This window comes from Chiloscyllium plagiosum, chromosome 1 (genome assembly GCF_004010195.1).
Source record: "Chiloscyllium plagiosum isolate BGI_BamShark_2017 chromosome 1, ASM401019v2, whole genome shotgun sequence".
NCBI classification, from domain to species: domain Eukaryota; kingdom Metazoa; phylum Chordata; class Chondrichthyes; order Orectolobiformes; family Hemiscylliidae; genus Chiloscyllium; species Chiloscyllium plagiosum.
This window is the reverse complement of record NC_057710.1, coordinates 127,974,065-127,994,870: the sequence shown is the minus strand read 5'-3', so window position 1 is coordinate 127,994,870 and position 20,806 is coordinate 127,974,065. Positions and strand designations below refer to the sequence as shown.

General features: G+C 40.7%; 1 protein-coding gene across 5 annotated transcripts in view; it reads right to left on the bottom strand.

Moving 5' to 3' along the window:
• prdm5 (PR domain containing 5) overlaps positions 1-20,806 on the bottom strand; it is a 345,097-nt gene that overhangs the window by 219,547 nt on the left and 104,744 nt on the right. For 4 of the 5 annotated variants that reach the window (XM_043696631.1, XM_043696605.1, XM_043696623.1 and 1 more), the window contains 3 exons: positions 3,155-3,239; positions 2,528-2,685; positions 2,275-2,304 (listed from right to left, as the gene is read on the bottom strand). In XM_043696631.1, the coding sequence (XP_043552566.1) occupies positions 2,275-2,304; positions 2,528-2,685; positions 3,155-3,239 (273 nt within the window). The remainder of the gene's footprint in view (positions 1-2,274; positions 2,305-2,527; positions 2,686-3,154; positions 3,240-20,806) is intronic. The other variant, XM_043696615.1, reaches the window with a different exon arrangement.

Genomic DNA, 20,806 nt, shown 5'->3' with positions numbered 1-20,806 from the left:
GATGGTAACGCTATTGAATGTCAAGCGGAGGTGGCTAGTTTCTCTCTTGTTGAAGATGGTCGCTGATTGACACCTTCTGGGGTGTAAAAGTTACTTGCCACTTAGCAGCCTTAGCCTGGATGTTATCCTGTGCATATGTTCATGGATTCTCAGTGGACTGGCATCAAAATTGGAGGTGTAGTGGACAGCGAAGAAGGTTACCTCAGATTACAACAGGATCTTGACCAGATGGGCCAATGGGCTGAGAAGTGGCAGATGGAGTTTAATTCAGATAAATGTGAAGTGCTGCATTTTGGGAAAACAAATCTTAGCAGGACTTATACACTTAATGGTGAGTTCCTACGGAGTGTTGCTAAGCAAAGAGACCTTGGAGTGCAGGTTCATAGCTCCTTGAAAGTGGAGTCACATGTAGATAGGATCATGAAGAAGGCATTTGTATGCTTTCCTTTATCGATCAGAGTATTGAGTACAGGAGTTGGGAGGTCATGTTGCGGCTATACAGGACATTGGTTAGGCCACTGTTGGAATATTGCGTGCAATTCTGGTCTCCTTCATATCTGAAAGATGTTGTGAAACTTGAAAGGGTTCAAAAAAGATTTACAAGGGTGTTGCCAGGGTTGGAGGATTTGAGCTGTAGGGAGAGGTTGAATAGACTAGGGCTGTTTCCTCTGCAGCGTTGAAGGCTGAGGGGTGACCTTATAGAGGTTTATAAAATCATGAGGAGTCCAGAACTAGAGGTCATAGGTTTAGGGTTTAGGGTGAGATGGGAAAGATCAAAGGGACTTAAGGGGCAACTTTTTCACACAGACGGTGGTATGTGCATGGAATGAGCTGCCACAGGAAGTGGTGGAGGCTGGTACAATTACAACATTTAAAAGTCATCTGGATGTGTACATGAATAGGAAGGGTTTAGAGGGATATGGGCCGGGTGCTGGCAGGTGGGAGTAGATTGGGTTGGGATATCTGGTTGGCATGGACAAGTTGGACCGAAGGGTCTGTTTCCGTGCCGTACATCTCTATGACTCTATGACTGTTGGTATCATTGAAGGGCAGCAGCCACTGCAGCCAGGGAGCCTTGCCATGGACAAGAATACCCTAAAACACACACATACCACAAATAATGTCTGAACCCCATGCAAAACTACCAGGTTTCACTGGGTCATTCTCTCATTTGTCAGAAGGTAACCACCCCATTCCCCAACCCCACACCCTCACTCCTCCCCCTGCTACCCCAGCTCCCAACTCCTTACCCCCCCCAAACACGCTTTCCCCCAGCCCTCTCAATATTCCTTTACTTGATGATGTTTCTTAAGATCCTTAAATTCACCTTCACAGCAATGAAACAAAAAAGTGAAAATTGGAACATTAAATTCTGGAAAACCTCACCAAGTCAGGCAACATCTGTGTTTCTAACCCTTTGACAGAATTAAAAAAATATTAGGATGTAACATTTTCTAAGCAGGTACAGAGGCAGGAAAATGACTTTGATATGGTGGGGGTGGGAAATACACTGATGGCAGAATGGATTTAAATAACAAGAAAGAAGCCACAGAGTAAGGCAAAGAGGGCTTGTGATGGAACAAGTAACCAAACAGGCGGAGGAGTCTGGAGGAACTGTAAATAGCAGTAGCAGAATCATCTCATGCGGTCAGAATGTTGCTCTCCTCATAAGACCTCATTGTTTGTGGTTAGTTAGGTGAAGGAGAAGTAGATGTAGACCTGCTGATATAATAGCTCATCATGATAGCGAAATTCATAGTAAAATAGTGTAAACAAGAAATAATGGCATTCAATTAATCCTAAACATTCAACCAATGGAAGGAAAAGAGAGATCAGCCCAATATTTCAGACTTATTCAATTCAAAGCTTTAAGTACTAATGGTACAGAGCTTTCCATAATATTTTGAAACTAAACCAAATATTTATCAGTCGTAGAAGACAATTACTTTCATAATCCTAAATGTACTTGCATATCTAATCAAACATCAAATCTTTCCCATTGATTTACATGTTTGCATTGGACTGCTTGCCAAATGTTACACATTTACTACCTTAGCATTGGCAAGGACTGTTCTAGGGTGTCAGAAGTGTTAAATTCAGAACTTAAAGTAGTAAGAGGTTATGAGAGCAAGACAAGTAAGGGTTTGGAAAAAAAACATCTTATATTCACAGCAGCAAATGAATTGATTTGATATTTCACCCACGTATACATTTTCTTAAACATAATCTTTTTGTAAAATAAGTCGTTCAACTGGGAAATTACTAATGACTTACCGATATGCAGAGCTTCCCCAGGTCCTTGTGCTGTGGAGAGGGTGATGTCAGTGAGTGCAGATTACAAACATTGTGACGTAAGCAAGTGCAAATTTATCAATCATGATTGGCAGCAGGGCATTACAAGGTTATTTTTGCAGTCAGCTGCAGGGTTAATCACAAATTTGTAAGAATTTATTTTACTATATATACACATATATACACAAAGATATTCACGTTTGTATATATGCATATATATAGAATTCATATTTACCTTCTTGTGGTTCTTATACACATTTCTGTGAGCAAATCCTTTTCCACAAAGTTTGCATTTGTAGGGTTTGTCCTCACTATGGATAATTTTATGTGCAGTCACTTGATCTAGCCGTTTGAAAGATTTACTGCAGACCTCACAGGTGTAAGGGCGTTTCTCTGTGAAGAATGAGCAGCAAATATTAAACTGTCAGTTGATAAAGAAGGAAAGATGAAAGGAAGACTTTGTCCACTGAGGGAATCTTCCAATTAAGTCAATACAATTAAGATTAAACCAATTAGACAGACAGCTGCATGCCTTTGGAATTATGTGCACCAAATTGCCTCTTTTGTAGGACAAGCTTGGGTATATCTCCTGCAATTTGCACATCTTAAAGCATCTCTTCTAAATACCAAACTCTGTTTAATTAACTTCAGTCAAAAGAGAATCACTTCAAAGAAAAACTGCTTTGCACCATGAGCATGAATTGCTCTTTTTCAGATTAAAGACATTTAAGCAGCTATGACAAATTTTATGTTGTGTTACTTAATTACCAGGGAAGCAGGTCACAAGGCAGGCCCCAAGAAAGTGAAACATCAGCTACCTGTTTTTCTGCTTCAGTAAAAAAAATCTCCAGGTTGGACTTACCTGAATGGGTAATCATATGGCGCTTCAACTGGTTTGCAGATATGAATTTTTTGTCGCACTCCTGGCAATTGAAGACCTTGTGAATCTTTAAAGTTAAAGACAAACAATGATTATTTAATGCAAGGAGATTTCTTTTTAAACAAATCAAAGGCACAAATCTTCTGAGATTGCTTTGAACGAGTTTAATGGCTTCTCTGCTTCAAGCCAAGTTAACGTTTACAATTGCACTGTATTTGCCTTCCTAATAATCTTGGAACATTAGAGTACAGTTATGGAAATAAAACGAGATATTTAAAACATAAAAGTACATGATTAGAACTCCATGTGGGAGGGGGACATTGGTTGTATGTAAAAGGATTTTATGAAAAATATAATTCAAGAATATTAATTGAGAAAATTAGGTTGGTAATATTGCTGTTAAACTGATTGCAAGAGATTTGCTGACCTTCGAGTTCAGATTTGTCTTTTAGCCCCAAGTTGTGATAGCTATTACTTCATTCTCTTTCTCATTTATTACTTTATCCTATAACTTGTCATGCTCTGGATTTTGTTGGAATGAATTTACGATTCTGTCTGCCTTACAAAACTAGAATTGTTTAATAATCTTGGCATAAAAGCTCCTTTCATATACTTCCAACCATAAATCTGTGCTGCTCAGCACATTTGTCACTGAAATACAGAAGAAAGAAAATGAAAAAGACAAATATTTAATGTCTACGAATCTCTGAGATATCCAAAACTGCATTGTATATACTGTTTTACTTAGAACTGTTGTCATGTAAGAATGACATTTGGTGCTTTTATAAATAGTATAGAGTGTACTAGCAACAACATTACTCTTAATTTGTGAAAAAAAACAAGAATTCTGTGCTGTTTGGAGTCACAATTGGAGAATGTGCATGAAAACAACAAAAGGATACAGCAACAGTTCACAAGAGCAATAGGGAGTGAGAAATTATCTTTAGATAGTGAGATAATTCCACTGAAGCAGGTAAGGTGAAGTGTAAATGTTGTAGAGCTTTTTTTAAAATTCTTGCAAGCTTTCATAGAGTGCCCAGGAGCTCATTTCCAATGGTGAGGAGAGTGTGGCAAGGGCCTGTCTATTTGAATTGTCAATTCACAAGAGTGAGGTTAGCAGACATTTTGTTGATGGTAGAAAGTTGAGTACAGATTAGTCTACCACAAGAAGTGGTTAAGAAAGAGGCCACTGGAAATTTTAAGAGAAAATTAGATGTACATGTGAAGCAGAGAAAGGTACAGGAGTATAGGCAAAGTGAAAACAAAATACTTCAATTGAAATAAGTGTTGCTTGAAAATTTTATTTAGCTGTTTCTGCAACAGAAAATCTCCATCTGTGCAATATTTATACAAATCATAAACACCAAGGTAAAATTAGAAAGTAATGAAAATGACAAGGTTTTGATTTTAATTCAACTAGAATACAAACATTTTAATATATTTCAAAAAATAACTAATTGATATTTTCAGTATGATATCAAACCTCCACTAATTGGCAATATGTTTAATCAGGATTTCATAGAATCCCTACAATGTGGAGTCAGGCCTCTCAGCTCAACAAGTCCATACCAACCTTCTGAAGATTAACCCATTCTACAACCCCATTACGCTACATTTACCCCTGATTAATACACCTAAATGACACATTCCTGAACACTATGGGCAATTTAGCATGACCAATTTCCTAACTGCACATCTTTGGATTGTGGGAATAAACCAGAAAACCCAGATGAATCCTACACAGACAGAGGGAGAATGTGCAAACTCCACACAGTCACCCAAGGTTGGAATTGAACCTGGATCCCTGGTGCTGTGAGGCAGCAGTGCTAATCACTGAGCCACCGTGCTATTCCTGATCAACCTTTCATTCAACCCACATAATTACACTATGTACAGAACAACACTATGAGGATTATACATTTCTAATGCATTACACATAATCAATTCACCAAAATGTCTAATGTGGGTAAACTTTAGAGATGAGCGAACCAATCCTGTGTTATTATTTGAAACTGCTATGACATGTTATACATCATGACTATTAGATTTATACATCAAACTGAGAAAATGAACAGCCATCCTTCATAATGAGAATCGTCATTCCTTACATAAAATGGATAATATAGGCAATTTCTTTGTGCATGGTGCAAATCTCATATGAGAGATACAGAGTACATTCTACACATAATACACAGACACACAATTCCTTGAACATGGTTAGTGAAAAAAAATCACTTTGAAACTATTATACAATAGTTACAGTATACAACTACAGATACAATTGTTACTTTATATCCAAATTCGAGTGCAGCAAATCTCAGAATTCCTCCAGTCACAGACAAATTGTGAGATTTGTATGCATATTTATTGCAAAATTATAAATACATTTAATGTTTAATTTAATATTTACTTTAAGTTTGTGTTTCTGGTTCTTGACTTAGAAACAAGTGTATTTTCTGTGTGTATGATGTTAAAACATTCTGTACCTATGGTGATTTATTTGAAAGCAATTTTTTGAGACCTGACTTTAGAGTGAATGGGTTCATGTGCACCACTAATAGTTTTTTTTTTGTTTATCTTCGATTATTTTGTGACCCACCAAGGTAAATACTGTGGTCTTAATGATTGCTAGAAACATCTGCAATTTCTTTTTTTTTAAGTTTAAATAAAAGACAGCTTGGAAGGGGAATTTTGGTTTCAATTTTACTTTTGAATTTTGAGCATATTTGTTTTGGATAGGATGGCAGTATAGACCCATGCTCCTGAGAAGGAAAGGATATGCAGTGAACTATGTTACCATACTGTAAAGAGTTTTCTTACTTCCAGACCAGAGATGCTGGGACAAAAGAACCTGAAAAGGTTATTGAAAGAGAGTACTTTTAAGCAGGTGTATGGTAACTCCAGGAAGATAATGTCTGCAGTTTCAATATAAAAGTTAAACTTACAAGTGACTTGAACTTACTGACGTGTTAGATGCAGAGACTCTGGTGTAAGTATTATAAGAATGCTATGTTGTGTACTGAACAAAAGTTGTTTTGATTCTTTTCAAATTAAAAAAAGAACAGTTTAGGGATTAATGGGATTATACTTTTCCCACGTGTTTAAAGATCTTTAATTTTCTATTACAAGTTGATGATTTGGTTTATTTTATCTTCATCTCATTTATTAATAAATTTTGTTTAATTGTTAAAGCAAAATCTGTAGCATTATGTTTCAGTGAGAGACTACTTTGTTAAAATAACAATTTCAAAATATATCCCATCAAGCTAAGAATCGGACTTGTCCAGTAATAACATCAGCTGGGATCATAACACAGGCAACCTGTTGAATGAGATGAGTAAGAATTGCATCTACTTTTCTGGTGCCCACCTAATCTCACTAGCATCATGTAGTAATTAAAACAGAAGACAGACTGAACTGAGAGAGATGAGATCATTGTGGTGATGGAATAAATAACAAATTCTTTAAATATGTCCCCATATAATTTAAATAAAAATTCAGTCTTTCATCAAGGAATCGCTAAAGGATATTCTGCACTTCTTACTTTGTCCATGTTATTGTGCATGAAGAAAATCAGTTTGTGTCTTCATCAAGTAAGACAATGCAGGAAGTTACAAAACCAAAATCTGCTGCCACAATTTCTCATTGAACTTATTCAACACTCATATTCTCAAATGTTTATTATTAAGATCAAAGCATTTCAAGATTATTGCTTCAAACATAGACATATGGATGAAAAATTGTGCCATGTAATTAAACCAAACCATTAAAAGACTCAAAGTTGTCAAATACCAAAATAATCTCAATATTACTTACTTAAGGAAAAAAGTCTATTAGCAAGTCTGATCGAATTGCTTGCATTACATACTGACTCAAAAGGATACAGAGCTCATGGACATTTTCTTGATAAGAACTCCAAATAATATATTATATCTGCTGCTTCCCCCCCAATGCTCATCAAGCCAAACCTCCCGTCTATCCAAACCTCAACACCATATACCCCTCCACAGCTTTCAGAAGCTGACAGGTTCAAAATAGTTGAGGATAGACAAGTGCGGAGCCAGCCATCATTGCCCTGGAGTATCACCCTAACCGGTGAGAGAATAATTTGGAAATGGGATACCCTTGAGTTATAGAGATGGCAAGGAAAGTCAATGATCAGATTCCAAGATATGAATGGAGTCAGCATCCCCTGGCATCATGGGGCCAACAAAAGCATGGGGAAAGGCTACCAAAGACAACTATCCACTCAAAAACCAGGCTCCTGTCGAAATAAGATAAAACTCAGATTTTGGTCACCGATATCTTTTGCTGGAAGGGCAGGACCCCAAACCTGAGGGAGAGGAAGACAACAGAGGCGCAACCATTAAACAATGAACGTGGAAAAAGCAAATTAGTTAAATTTATGCCCTGAATATGAGCTGGTTAGACCAAGGAGAGCCAATGGATTGTATCTATCTGGGCTTCCAGAAGGCCTCTGATAAGGTCCTGCAAAGAAGGCTGCTGAGTAAGACAAGGGCCCATGATGTTAGAGGTAAGGCACTAGCATGGATAGAAGAATGGCTGTCTGGCAGACGGCAGACAGTGGGAATAAAAGGGTCTTTCTCAGGATGGAAGCCAGTGACTAGTGGTGTTCCACAAGGGTCAGTATTGGGATCACAACCTTCCCCTTTATACACTAATGATCTGGATGAAGGAATGGAGGGCATTCTGACTAAGCTTGCAGATGATACAAATATAGGTGGAAGAACAGGTAGTGTTGAAGAGGCAGGGAGGCTGCAGAAAGATTTAGACAGGTTAGGTGAGTGGCAGATGAAATACAATGTGGGAAAAGGAAGAATAGAGGCATGAACTATTTTCTAAATGGGGAGAAAATTCAGAAATCTGAAGTGCAAAGAGACTTGGGAGTCCTAGTCAAGGATTCTCTCAACTTAAATTTGTAGGTGGAGTCAGTAGTTCGGAAAGCAAGTACAATGTTGTCATTCATCTCAAGAGGATTATGATAAAAAGGCAGGGAAGTTCTTCTGAGGCTTTATAAGGCTCTGGTCAGACTACATTTAGAGTATTGTGAGCAATTTTAGGCCCCATACCTCAGGAAAGATGTACTGGCCCAGGAGCAGGTCCAGAGGAGGTACACGAGTATGATACCAGGAATAAAAGGCTTAACATATGAGGAACGTTTGAGGACTACGGGACTATACTCAATGGAGTTAAGAAGGATGAGAGGGATCTGATTGAAACTTACAGAATACTGAACGGCCTGGACAGAGTGGACATTGGGAAGATGTTTGCATTGGCAGAAGAGATGAGAACCCGAGGGCACAGCCTTAAAGTAAAGGGAAAACCCTTTGGAATAGAAATAAGGAGAAACTTCTTTCGCCAGACAGTGATTAATCTGTGGAATTCATTGCCATAGAAGTCTGGGGAGACCAGGTCATTGAGTGTATTTAAAACAGAAATAGATGTGTTCTTAATTGCTAAGGTTAAGGAGAGAAAGCGGGAAAATGTTTTTGAAACCCTATTAGCCATGACTGAATGGCAGGGTAGACTCAATGGACCTACATTCTGCTCTGCTGTCTTATGGCCTTATACCATTTGAGACATTTCCCACCTCACAGCCAAAATCTTCATGAGCAACCGTGAACTGAAGCACCATTTTAGAGGTCTCAGACCCACCAGTCACATCACATCTTAATTCAGTCAAGCAGTCACTCAGACAACACCACATCCTGGTCCATGAGCAACCTTGTACACAGTTTCCCCTAGGTAACAGTAACAGGGCTTAATCTTGTCATTTTAATTCAGCTTGATGGAGGGTTTCTTTTTAATGAGACCTAGTGGGTTTTCTCATGCTGCCATCCCAAACCGTTCTTATTAAGTACCTAGAAGCAAATTACTGCAGATGCCGGAATCAATACTGAAAACAACAAATGTTATAAATCACAGCAGGTCAGACAGCATCCATGGAGACAGAGCAAGCTAATGTTTCGAGTCTAGATGACTATTCAGCAGAGCTGAAGTGAAATGTGGAGGAGGCAGCATTTATGCTATAATTGGGGGGGTGGTTGTGGCAGTGGTGGGGTGTAGAAAAGATGCTGATAGTTCAGATTAAGTGATTGGAATGTGAGAATGGCAGAACAATGGTGTATCTAACTGCCAGACAGTCCCCACTGGGATGGGGGTAGGGGAGAGGTGAACTGGTGACAGAGAATATCACAAGTAAAGCTGATAAGAAAGGGAAGGAATGAGAGTTGGTTCACAATTTGAAGGTGTTGAACTCAATATTGAAGTCCAGAAGGCTGTAGATTGCCTAGTCTGAAGATGTGATTTTGTTCCTCTAGTTTGTGCTGGGATTCACTGGAACACTGCAGCATGCCGTGGACAGACAGGAAGGCCAGGGTCCTGCTAGAGCGCAGATCGGAGGTGTTCTGTAAAGTGTCACCCAGTCTATATTTCATTTCTCCAATGTAGCATAGGCCACATCAAGTGCAGCAAATACAATACATGAGACTGGCGGAGGTTCAGGTGAAATGCTGTTTCACCTGGAAAGGCTGTTTAGGCCCTTGGATGGTAACTCAAATCCAGTCACTGTGAAGAGAAGATACCCCTGGGATCACTGGGGAAGGCAACCAGCCGATCATCACCACGTGGATCAAGGCCAAGCTCAAGTGTAGTGGGATATCATCATGCAGAGTTATGTTAAAGTACACGATAGTTGATTAGGTTTCTAGTGTAAATTGTTAGTTATAGTGTATTTTGTTGTTATAGTATTAATTGTGGTAAATAAATAAATATTATTGTTTATTATTCAAAGTTTGGGAGAAGATTTGTAGCTCAGGTGCTCGTTGATGTGGTTCTGTTCGCCAAGCTGGGAATTTGTGTTGCAGACGTTTCGTCCCCTATCTAGGTGACATATAGTAGTGTTGTCCCAGTCGAACTCCTGTTGCTTGTCATCTGAGTGTGTGGCTACTAAGGATAGGTGGTCGTGTTGTTTCATGGCTAGTTGGTGTTCATGGATGTGGACCGTTAGCTGTTTTCCTGTTTGTCCTATGTAGTGTTTTGTGTAGTCCTTGCATGGGATTTTGTACACTACATTGGTTTTGCTCATGCTGGGTATCGGGTCCTTCGTCCTGGTGAGTTGATGTCTGAGAGTGGCTGTTGGTTTGTGTGCTGTTATGAGTCCTAGTCGTCGCAGTAATCTGGCTGTCTGGTAGTGTGGCTAGTCCTTTGGGTTGTGGCATGTCCTCATTCCATTGTCAACCACATGCCACAACCTAGAGGAATGGAACTCATCCACAGATTCAATCAATAAGCACATCGACCTGGACCCAATATACCGGCCACTGCAACGGACAGCTGGAACTGACAACTGGAAGCGGCAGAGACAAACCACTATAAATGCCGGAAGAAACATCACAGAAGTGCTTCACAGGAGGCTCCCAAGCACTGAGGATGTCACCTAGACAGGGGATGAAACGTCTGCAACACAAATTCCCATTCGGCGAACAGAACCACAACATTGTTTATTATTATTATTATTAAGATTCGACTTGCAGTTTCTTTGCAAGATAAAACAGCTAAAACACACTGTGTAGCAGAAACAGCAGTTTACTCCCCAAAATGGAGAGAGAGGTCAAGGGAAGGAAGGGAAATGTCAGAAATAGACAATGTGAAAGTTATAGAAGGGTAGAAATTGGAGGCAAAATGAATGAAATTTTCAAGATCCTGGCGGGAGCATGAAGTGGCACCAAAGCAGTCATCGATGTACCGAGACAAGAGTTATGGGAGGGGGCCAGTGTAAGTCTGGAACAAGCATTGCTCCACATACCCCATAAAGAGGCAGGACATAACCATGCAGGTATCCACAGCCACTCCTTTGCCTTGGCATTAACTACCTACACTGGCCTACGGCACACTTCTCATCTGAAGTGAGGCCAATTCTCCTGCTCGCCATAGCAGCAAGTACTCACCACTGCCCAAATATCCCAGATCGAAAACCGACAACCCTAGCATTAGTGCCATCTTAGGAACTTGGCCATGCACTCAGCCAAGTCTGGGCCTTCTAGAGATGCTCTTCCCATCAACATAGTGACACAGCAGCCACTAACAAGCACTTCACAGCATAGAGGTGGCATAGCTGGCACTACCTTGCACATGCAACACCTGACCTTAAAGCATCAGGCCATCCATAAACCTCACTGAAGACATAACCCATCGTACATCACCCTGTAGGGCACTACCCCTCCTTCCACAAAGCCCACTGAATTAGACCATATGATCATTGTTATTGTGGGGCTTTCACATACAAGGAAGCCTTTAAATAATGCAAAAAATGTTGCTTTTAATTGCCAAAGCCAAAAGCGAACAGAAGCTGCTGTTCCCTATCAGAAGACCAACTACTTGTACACTGACTTTAAAATGCTTATTATCAGTGAGTGATCACTGCACCCTGTTTACATCTAAAGGAACTGGGTGTCAATTAGGTCCTGTAGCTTGTCGTGTCCAACACAGCTGCATTCTGTGACACACAAGGTACTGGTCCTCCTGCTCAACGTCCTCATTGTCCTACTCAGAGGATTCATCCCACTCAGTTCCTCAATGCCCATCACCACCTCTTATTGGCTATTCCAGTTGTGGGAGGAAAAGCATGCTCGGACAATGTAATATACTGTCCAGAATATACTGCCCCCCTCTCCCGCCCCACCCCCAATTCTGATGCTCAAGTAGTAGAACCTCATCTTCAGGGGAATGATTGTCTGCCCCACCATGCCCTTGATCATAAAATAGGCTATGTTGTATCCATCCCCTCCCTCAGTCAGGGGCTGTGCCATGGAGACATCAGCCATGGTCAAAGGATAGTCCATGCCACCCTTGGTCTCAGCCTTGCAAGACATGTGGATGCTCGAACACAGCAGGAACATCAGAGTTCTCAAGGAGATAGGAATCGTGACAGCACCCAGGTAACCAGACACAAACCTCTAAGAGGTGGCACCAATGATTACAGATCATCTTCACATTGCCAAAATGAAAATCTTTTGCACTAATGATCTCAACTGTGTTACAATGTGGCTTGCTCAGTGCGATGCCGGTGTAGTCAACGGTGCCCTGAACGTAGGCAAAGCCAAATGTGTTGCTGACACCTGCTGCCAGGGCATTTGCAAGTGAATGTCTAAGACATCCCTCGTCAGGGTCATAATGGTAGTGATCCCTAATCATTTCCATCATCAGCATCTCATGCACAACTGCTCCTCCCATCTTATACTTTGAGGCTCCCCCTTTCAATGTCTTCATCCCCTCCACATTCCAGGATATTGATAACAATCCCCAGTATTGATCCCATCTATCACCCTTGTCCGACGGTGCCTCTGATATCACCAATACCCCATTCACCTCCCCAATGTACCTCTGACTGACTTCAATGGGACCACCAACTGGCATACATCATGGTGGTGTGGAGAGGCTGGCATGTGTTAGATGCCAGTGTCATTTTTTAATTCACTCGTGGGACATGGGCTTTGCTGGTTGGTCACCATTTATTACCCATCCCTAGTTGCCCTTGAGAAGGTGGTGGTGAGCTGCCTTCTTGCACCACTGCAGTCCACATTGACCGACAATGCCCTTATGGAGGGAATTCCAGGATTTTAACCCAGTGACAGGGAAGGAACAGTGATAAATTTCCAAGTCAGGACAGTGAATGGCTTGCAGGGATCTTGCAAGTGATGGTGTGCCTATGTATTTGCTGTCTTTGTCCTGCTAGATGGAAGTGATCGTGGGTTGGGAAGGTGCTATCTAAAGATCTTTGCTGAATTTCTGCGGTGTATCTTGTAGATAGTACATTGCTGATACTCAACATCGGTGGTGAAAGCAGTGGATGTTTGTAGACATGCTGCCAATCAAGAAGCTTGCTTTGTCCTGGATGGCATCAAACTTCTTGAGTGTTGTTGGAGCTGCACCGACCAGGGTGTATTCAATCACATTCCTGATTTGTGCCCCGTAGATGGTTGCAAGGCTTTCAGGAGTCAACAGGGGAGTTATTCATCACTGACCTACTCTTTTAGCCACTGTGTTAATGTGGCAAATCCAATTACGTTTCTGAGGAGCAGGAAAATCGGTGTTTCGGGCAAAAGCCCTTTGGCTATTGTCCAAAACGTAGATTTTCCTGCTCCACGGATGCTGCCTGACCTGCTGTGCTTTTCCAGCACCATGCTAATCTAGACTCTGATTTACAGCATCAGCAGTCCTCACTTTTGTCCAATTAAGTTTCTGGTCAATGGTAATGTCAAAGATATTGAAAGTAGGGGATTCAGTGACAGTAACATCATTGAATGTCAAGGGGCAGTGGTTAGATTGTCTCTTACTGGAGATGATAATTGCCTGGCATTCATGTGGCATGAATGTCACTTGCCACTTGTCAGCCTGGATATTGCCCAGATACAGTCATGCAGTCATACAACACGGAAACTGACCCTTTGGCCCAACCAGTCCATGCCAACCATAATCCCATACTGAACTAGTCCCACCTGCCTCTGCTTGGCCCATATCATGTTGTATTTGAGCATGGACTACTTCTGTGTCTGAGGAGTCATGAATGGTGATACAGATTGTGCCAACATTGGCAAACATCCCCACATCTGACAGGACGTCATTGATGAAGCAGCTGAAGATGGTTAAGCCTAGGACACTACGCTCAGGAACAGCTGCAGTGATGTTCTGGAGTTGAATTGACTGACATCAAACAACCACAACCATCTTCTTATGTGCCAGGTATGACTCCAACCAGCAGAGTTTGCCCTCTGATTTCCATCGATCCCAGTTTTGCTAAGGGTCCTTGATACCACACTTGGTTGAATGTGGCCTTGATGTCAAGGACTGTCACTCTCATCTCACCTCTGGAATTCAGCCTTTTGCTATGTTTGAACTAAATCTGTAAGGAGGTCAGGAGCTGAGTGGCCCTGGCAGAACCCAAACTGGGCATCACTGATACGGTTATTGCTGAGGAAGTGCTGCTTGATAGCACTGTTGATGACACTTTGCTATCACTTTGAATGTGGGGTGTATGTTATCACTGCCTAAGAAGCATGCCCCCGTGGGTGGGTCTCAAAGATGGAGGAGCATCCCCAGTTACCCCTTCTGACTTCGGGAATTCTCAGCATCTAAACTTCTTTCGGCCCTATGGCAGAAGAGGAGCCTGTGTATTAATGAGGTGAGATTCAATGGTAATGATGGTGATAGTGAGCAATTATCCCCATTAATTGATCGGTCACCACTCACTAACCAGACTCTCATCTCGAGATCCAGAACACCCTGTTGGAAAGTGCAACTTCTTGTTCTCAAGAAAGCCATCACGCGATTCCTTTCAGTTTCTCACCAGAGCTCATGTCATTTGGAATCTGGTAAGACTTTGCTCGTATTGTTCAAATGTGAACTTTATGGGGGCAATCTAAAATGATATTTACAGACAAAAAGGTACACAAAGGAATAGCAGCTTATGTTATTGGATCAGTAGAGTCCAAAGAAAATGTGTTAAGAATGCACTGCACCAAGAAATCCATATTTATCCAAAAACTGATTTGATTTAGGTCACCCCTGGGCAAAATTGGAGCATAGCTCTGGACTGTAACATGCATGTGGTAGTGCATGTGGCACAGTAGTTTGGGATCCTTGGAGAGCAGATTGGCACAGTTGACTGAACAGCCAGTGAAGGGGGTCAATTTGGTGCCAACAGCACAATGTTTGATCTCTGCTCCAGCTGGAGTGGATTCAGTACCTACTTCCTTGCCTTACCCATGGTGAAGGCTCTAGGTCGTGAACTGTGGGTTAAACCTGCTGTCAAGCAGACAACTGCCGGGAAAATTTATTGAAAAGCTAAGCACATTTACTGTCAATACAGAATTGGCTTTTACAAGTTCCAAGACAGAAAGAAAACAAGCTTGCCTACATTGTGTATTTATGATCACTCATTTAAAAGGGGTCATTTGTCGGCCTTTGCCAGAGCCCAGAATTCCAAGTTCAGATTCAAGTAATATACCACAATCTAGATTTTCAACGTTTGCAAGAATTCCTACATTAATTGCACAATACATTGTGAATGGACAGTAACCATGAAGCCAGAGTCTGTTTCAAGTACTTAAATCTCACTTCAAGGAATGCTTATAAAAATGCTTTCAGGATGTCTGATTGGCTGCACTTCCCAAGCGCAATGTGGTAAATCAGGCTTACATTCTACAGCTCTCCTCATTCTGAGATGCCACTATTACCTATTTCACTGGTTTTAATTAAAAATAATGGATTGCTACAGGAAAAGAGTGGCTTTCTACCTGTGCAGTGTTTCTCAAAGGTAGCCCATGAAAAATGTGACAAATTTCAAAGCCTTGTGTGCAGTAAAAAATAAAGTGCTGAATAAAGGTTTAGATTTAAATTAAATAGCTTTTACATAAGTTCTCGACTGCAGATCAAGTTACAGGAGCAACATTCACCACAAACCAAACGAACTGCAGATGCTGGAAATAGGAAATAAAAACAGAAATTGTTGAAACTTTCAGCAGATCTGGCAGCATCTGTGGAGAGAAATCAGAGTTAACAGGTAGAGTAATACTTCAGGACCTTTCTTCTGCAGGAAGGTCACTGGACCTGAAACATTAACTCTGATTTCTCTCCACGGATGTTGCCAGACCTGCTGAAATTTTTCAGCAATTTCTGTTTTTGTTTCAGTAATAACATTCTCTTTGTCTAATGCAAAGGTTGCCTTGTGCTGTAACCCTCGCATCATCCCAACAAAGAACTCCAAAAATTCGGCAAAACTTAACTCTTCCATTACACAAGGGCACTGCTGCATTGACAACCATTTCACATTGGATACCATAACCGAGTGATTTAGTTTGTCCCAATTGACAATTAAAGTGGACCAGTATCTTACAGTTGACAATATGCAGTTAGGATCTAGAGTTGTCAAGAGATCAGAAGCACACCAGGGAATCCAGGGTTATTAACAAACATCACATGGCCCCTAGTGATAGCGGTCTTCTCACCAGTCACATCTGACTAGCCTTAGATAAAGATTCATCCATTTGGTACATATGACCAATGAGCAATACAGATATTAACCTATGACAAACAACAGGATGTAAGATCCTGTCCATGTTTCCATCCTCCAGCATGTACAACCATCTCTTTCACCATCATTCCTCGGATATGCAGTATGCTGCCATAAATGTTGAGGCTGGGCAGTTTTTCTCAGGACCTCCTTTTGGAACTAATTTGTCATGGTTTACCTGCAAAATTGTCTTACTCAATAATACTGAGCTCTTACCACCATAATCAAATGGGAAAGAGGTAAATCTGATCATTGTTCCATGAACATTTTATTCAAATCGTAAAAAGAGCAACCTACGGAGGACTATAATCTAAAGTTTTAAAGCTACTAACGTGGAAAAGCTGGTACAAGCATATATTTTTCAATTTTTTCTGATAAATATCAAAGGCATCTCAGAGACTTCACCACACCTGCCAGGGAAAATGAAATGGTAGGGAATACTGTAGCGTAGGATAATGAGTTAGATACTGGCACATCAGATTCAAACACAATTCAAACCGATGATTCCTCTTACTGCTGGCTCTCATGTTTCTACATGAAATGGATGCAATGAGCCTCAAACCAGCCTACTGTACAAAAAGGTCTGCACCAGTTGATTATTTCCCTCGTAATGATTTGTGTTCAAAATAAGAAGAAATTAATGCTAGACAGATCAAAGGGAATTTATTCTACACTTGACGGTACCATGTCTGATGTTGGAGTTTGTTATAGGGCAGTGTACCCCTGAAAGGAAAACCTCCCATTGCCTAATTCCATCAATGCCCCACTCTAGTGAACACAAAAAGACATCAGTGGATGAGCAGCAATGCTACAATATCAAAACTAAATAATATGCAGCATTATCAACCTGACAGTTCACTTTACTCTAATATAAGATTTTCTCACTTGGAGCAAGAGTTGGTAGAACTATAGTATTCTAAAATGTTGCATGATTGAATCTCCTTTCGACTTCTAGATCACTATTATCTTTGCTGTTCTTTCCCTTTGTTGCTTAATATTGAGAAAATAAAAATGATGTTTATATGATAACAAATAGCTGACTTTGGATCAGTAATTCAATCAGTGTTTAGACATTCATAAACTACATACATCATTCCTAAGGATTATTGTATTTTCAAGTTCATTAATTAACTTGCTAGGGTCTATCTTGCTGTCAACCAAACACTTATTTCAGCATGTTAACATCTTACTATCTTCAAACAATTGGCATTTAAACAAGTGATTTCACCAATCTTGTACTGACTAGCTTAAATTCAGCAGGAATGTAACCTTTTAAGCATCTCAGGCATTCACTCACTTTGAATGAAGAACTCCATTTGATGTTCAGCAGGTTTGGCAGCATGTACAGAAAGAAGACAGTTCACCTGTCAAGTCCAATGGCCCTTCTTCTGAACTGGACTTGAAACATTAACTCTATCTTCTCTCCACAGATGCTGCCAGACCTGCTAAGTTTCCCCAGCAATTTTTTCCATTTCAGATCTCCAGCATTTGCAGTTCCTTGTTGTGTTTATCCATTAGATTTTGCTAGGTGCAGTGCTAGCTTAAACAATAATAAACCTTTGTGTGCACAAATTTTCTGTAACACAGAATATACAATATCAATTTATACTGTGGATTACCAGCATTTAGTGATGTACAAGTAATGAAGGTCCTCCGATAATAAGCATAAAACTAATAAAATGCCTGCCGAAGGTGACTGGAGAAGCTAATAGTTTTGCATTGTTTCAAAAGTATAATAAATATCTAAAATATTCCAACTCAATGTGTAGGTCTTTACTGCGCATCCACTAGATTTTTTTTTTAGATTACATTACAGTGTGGAAACAGGCCCTTCGGCCCAACAAGTCCACACCGACCCGCCGAAGCGCAACCCACCCGTTCCCCTAACCTAACACTATGGAAAATTTAGTATGGCCAATTCACCTGACCTGCACATCTTTGGACTGTGGGAGGAAACCGGAGCACCCGGAGGAAACCCACGCAGACACGGGGAGAATGTGCAAACTCCACACAGTCAATCGCCTGAGGCGGGAATTGAATCCCGGACTCTGGCGCTGTGAGGCAGCAGTGCTAACCACTGGGCCACCATGCCGCCCATTCATTTATGCATTAAATTACATCAGATCATATGCTGGGAAACACTTTTTATAGCAATAATGCATTGGTTCAACGTTTAATTCCTTTGGTGTTAGCTGACCATAACTTTGGGTTCTTTGCTGTTTATCTACACTGCTTCAATGAAAATCCAGCCTCAATCTCTCCAACAATTGTGTTTTGTTTTTGCAATTGCTTATTTCAAACTTTGTCTTCAAAAATAAACTTTTTAATCCAACTTGCTTTAAGTCGAGGATGTTCGCAAATGACTTTCTAAAGCATTTTTGGAATTACCATCTTTAACAGAGCAATTGGCTTAAAAACATTGTGGATAAAATTGAGCACTTTTGTTTTAAAGTTTGTCATTCCAGTTTGTAAAACTCCCATATTATATCGGTAGCAGGGTACAGTGGCATCTCTGTACTGTGTCTGTGTTGCAGAAGTTGGAAGGATAGAGATAGCCAGAAGTAAATTGATTAAGGTGATGGATGCATTAACAGGCAAACTGAAGCTTCCGATAAACTAAAATCTCTCAATATGTTACATTTTATCCACTTTCCTCTTTGCCTCACAAATGTAGGCAGTAAGTAAAGATCTGTGGAACAGAGGCGCTTGAAGTGTGGATCCTAAGACAAATGTTGGAAATCTCATATATAAACTATATGCTAAATGAAGAGATATTTGAGACTGTAAAAGCAAAATGAGCTCTAAAGAGTAGCATCCAGAGAAGAAAATGTTAGTAGGTCCACCAACTGTTCCAAACTTAAAAGTTAGAGATCTATTCTAGAGGGCCAAGTGGGGGCAGCAGAATAACAGGTCGATCTGGGTATAGTCGAATGACAATGTTACAGAGTGGTTGCCTACATATAGCAGTGGATATGTTAGGATGGTACAATACAGATGTGTATCATATAACACAACAGCACATCTTTAGGCAGCTATAAACAGCAGCAGTTTGCCTATTTCAATAAAAATATTTTTAAATAGTGAAAAAGAATAATATATACATCAACTTTATCTGAAATTCATCACACAGGTCATGCGCTCCATTTAAAACTTTCATGGTACCTTTATCCCTACACAGGCCTGGTATACCACCTAGATTGTTGGATTTACCTATAGGTAATTCTGCGATAGAAAATGTTAACATCTGTGGCATCATATTTTGCCTTCTACATTTGCCCAGTCTGGAACTTAATAGGAAAATTACCCTTTTAATTGACAGTTTTGAATTGATAATTGGTAAAACTAAGTTGAAAAAAGTTAAGTAATGTCAATCAGAAGCTCGTTACTAACCACTAGAATCACTTAAGCTGTACCAACATTGTTGCTGGCTGGAAACCAATGGTGCTCCACAGTGACACACAGTGGCAAGACCTTGAAAGTACACACAATCACCTCTACCCACATGGGTTTTTTAGGTGGTTGGGGGGATAGAGTCATAGAGACGTTCCCTTTGGTCCGACTAGTCCATGCCGACCCGATTCAGGGAGGAATTCAGATGACACCCCATAGTCTGACAAGACCCTTTAAATGGTGGTCACAGTGTGCAGTGTTAAATGGGACAATCAGGAAAGATGTCATCACCTAAATTAACAGCATGGAACATTCTAAACACACAACAACATATAGGTTGCCAGCCATGATAGGTGTGTTATTTCAGTTGAAAATAAACAAGGACCAGAACATTATTTTGAAAAAAGACAAATGTGGGATCGCACCAAACATTGCAAATGACCTGAACTGAACCGTGCCCTCTCCCCTAATCTTTTATAAATTTGAGGAGTTCATAAACTTCTATGTCACTAAGATTGAGATAATCAAACTAAAATTTATAACAACACATCATTTGTGAAACCAATTTGAGAAGTGGTACCCTTCAAGCTATGCTGCACTATCCTGTGATGGAATCCATGAACCACCGTCATTGTGTGAGTTGTAACAAGCCAACAGAAAGAAACCACAAAGCCGACAGTCCCAATGGTATTCCAGTTGAGGTCTTTATAGCTTGGTTCGAGACAAAAAACTGCAGGTGCTGGAATCCAAAGTAGACAGGCAGGAGGCTAGAAGAGCACAGCAAAACAGGCAGTATCAAGAGCTAGAGAAGTCAACGTTTCAGGTGTAACCCTTCTGCAGGACTGGGGGCGTGCGTAGGGAGAGCTGAAGATAAAGGCAGTAGCGGGGGCAGGTCGGTGAAGTGGGAATAGTTGCAGGCATGTTGAAGGTACGACCTGGTTGGTCAATGGGAGGAATGAATCCATTTGATAGCAGGGGTGAGTGGAAGGGAGAGGGAAGGGCTGGGAAAGGAGTCAAGGGATGGGAAGGGAGGTTGTTTGAAATTGGAGAACTCAAAATGTTGAGTCCTCCGGGCTGTAGGCTGTCCAGGCAGAGGATGAGGTGTTGTGCCTCCAATTTGCTCTTTGGTTCATTGTGGCAATGGAGGAGGC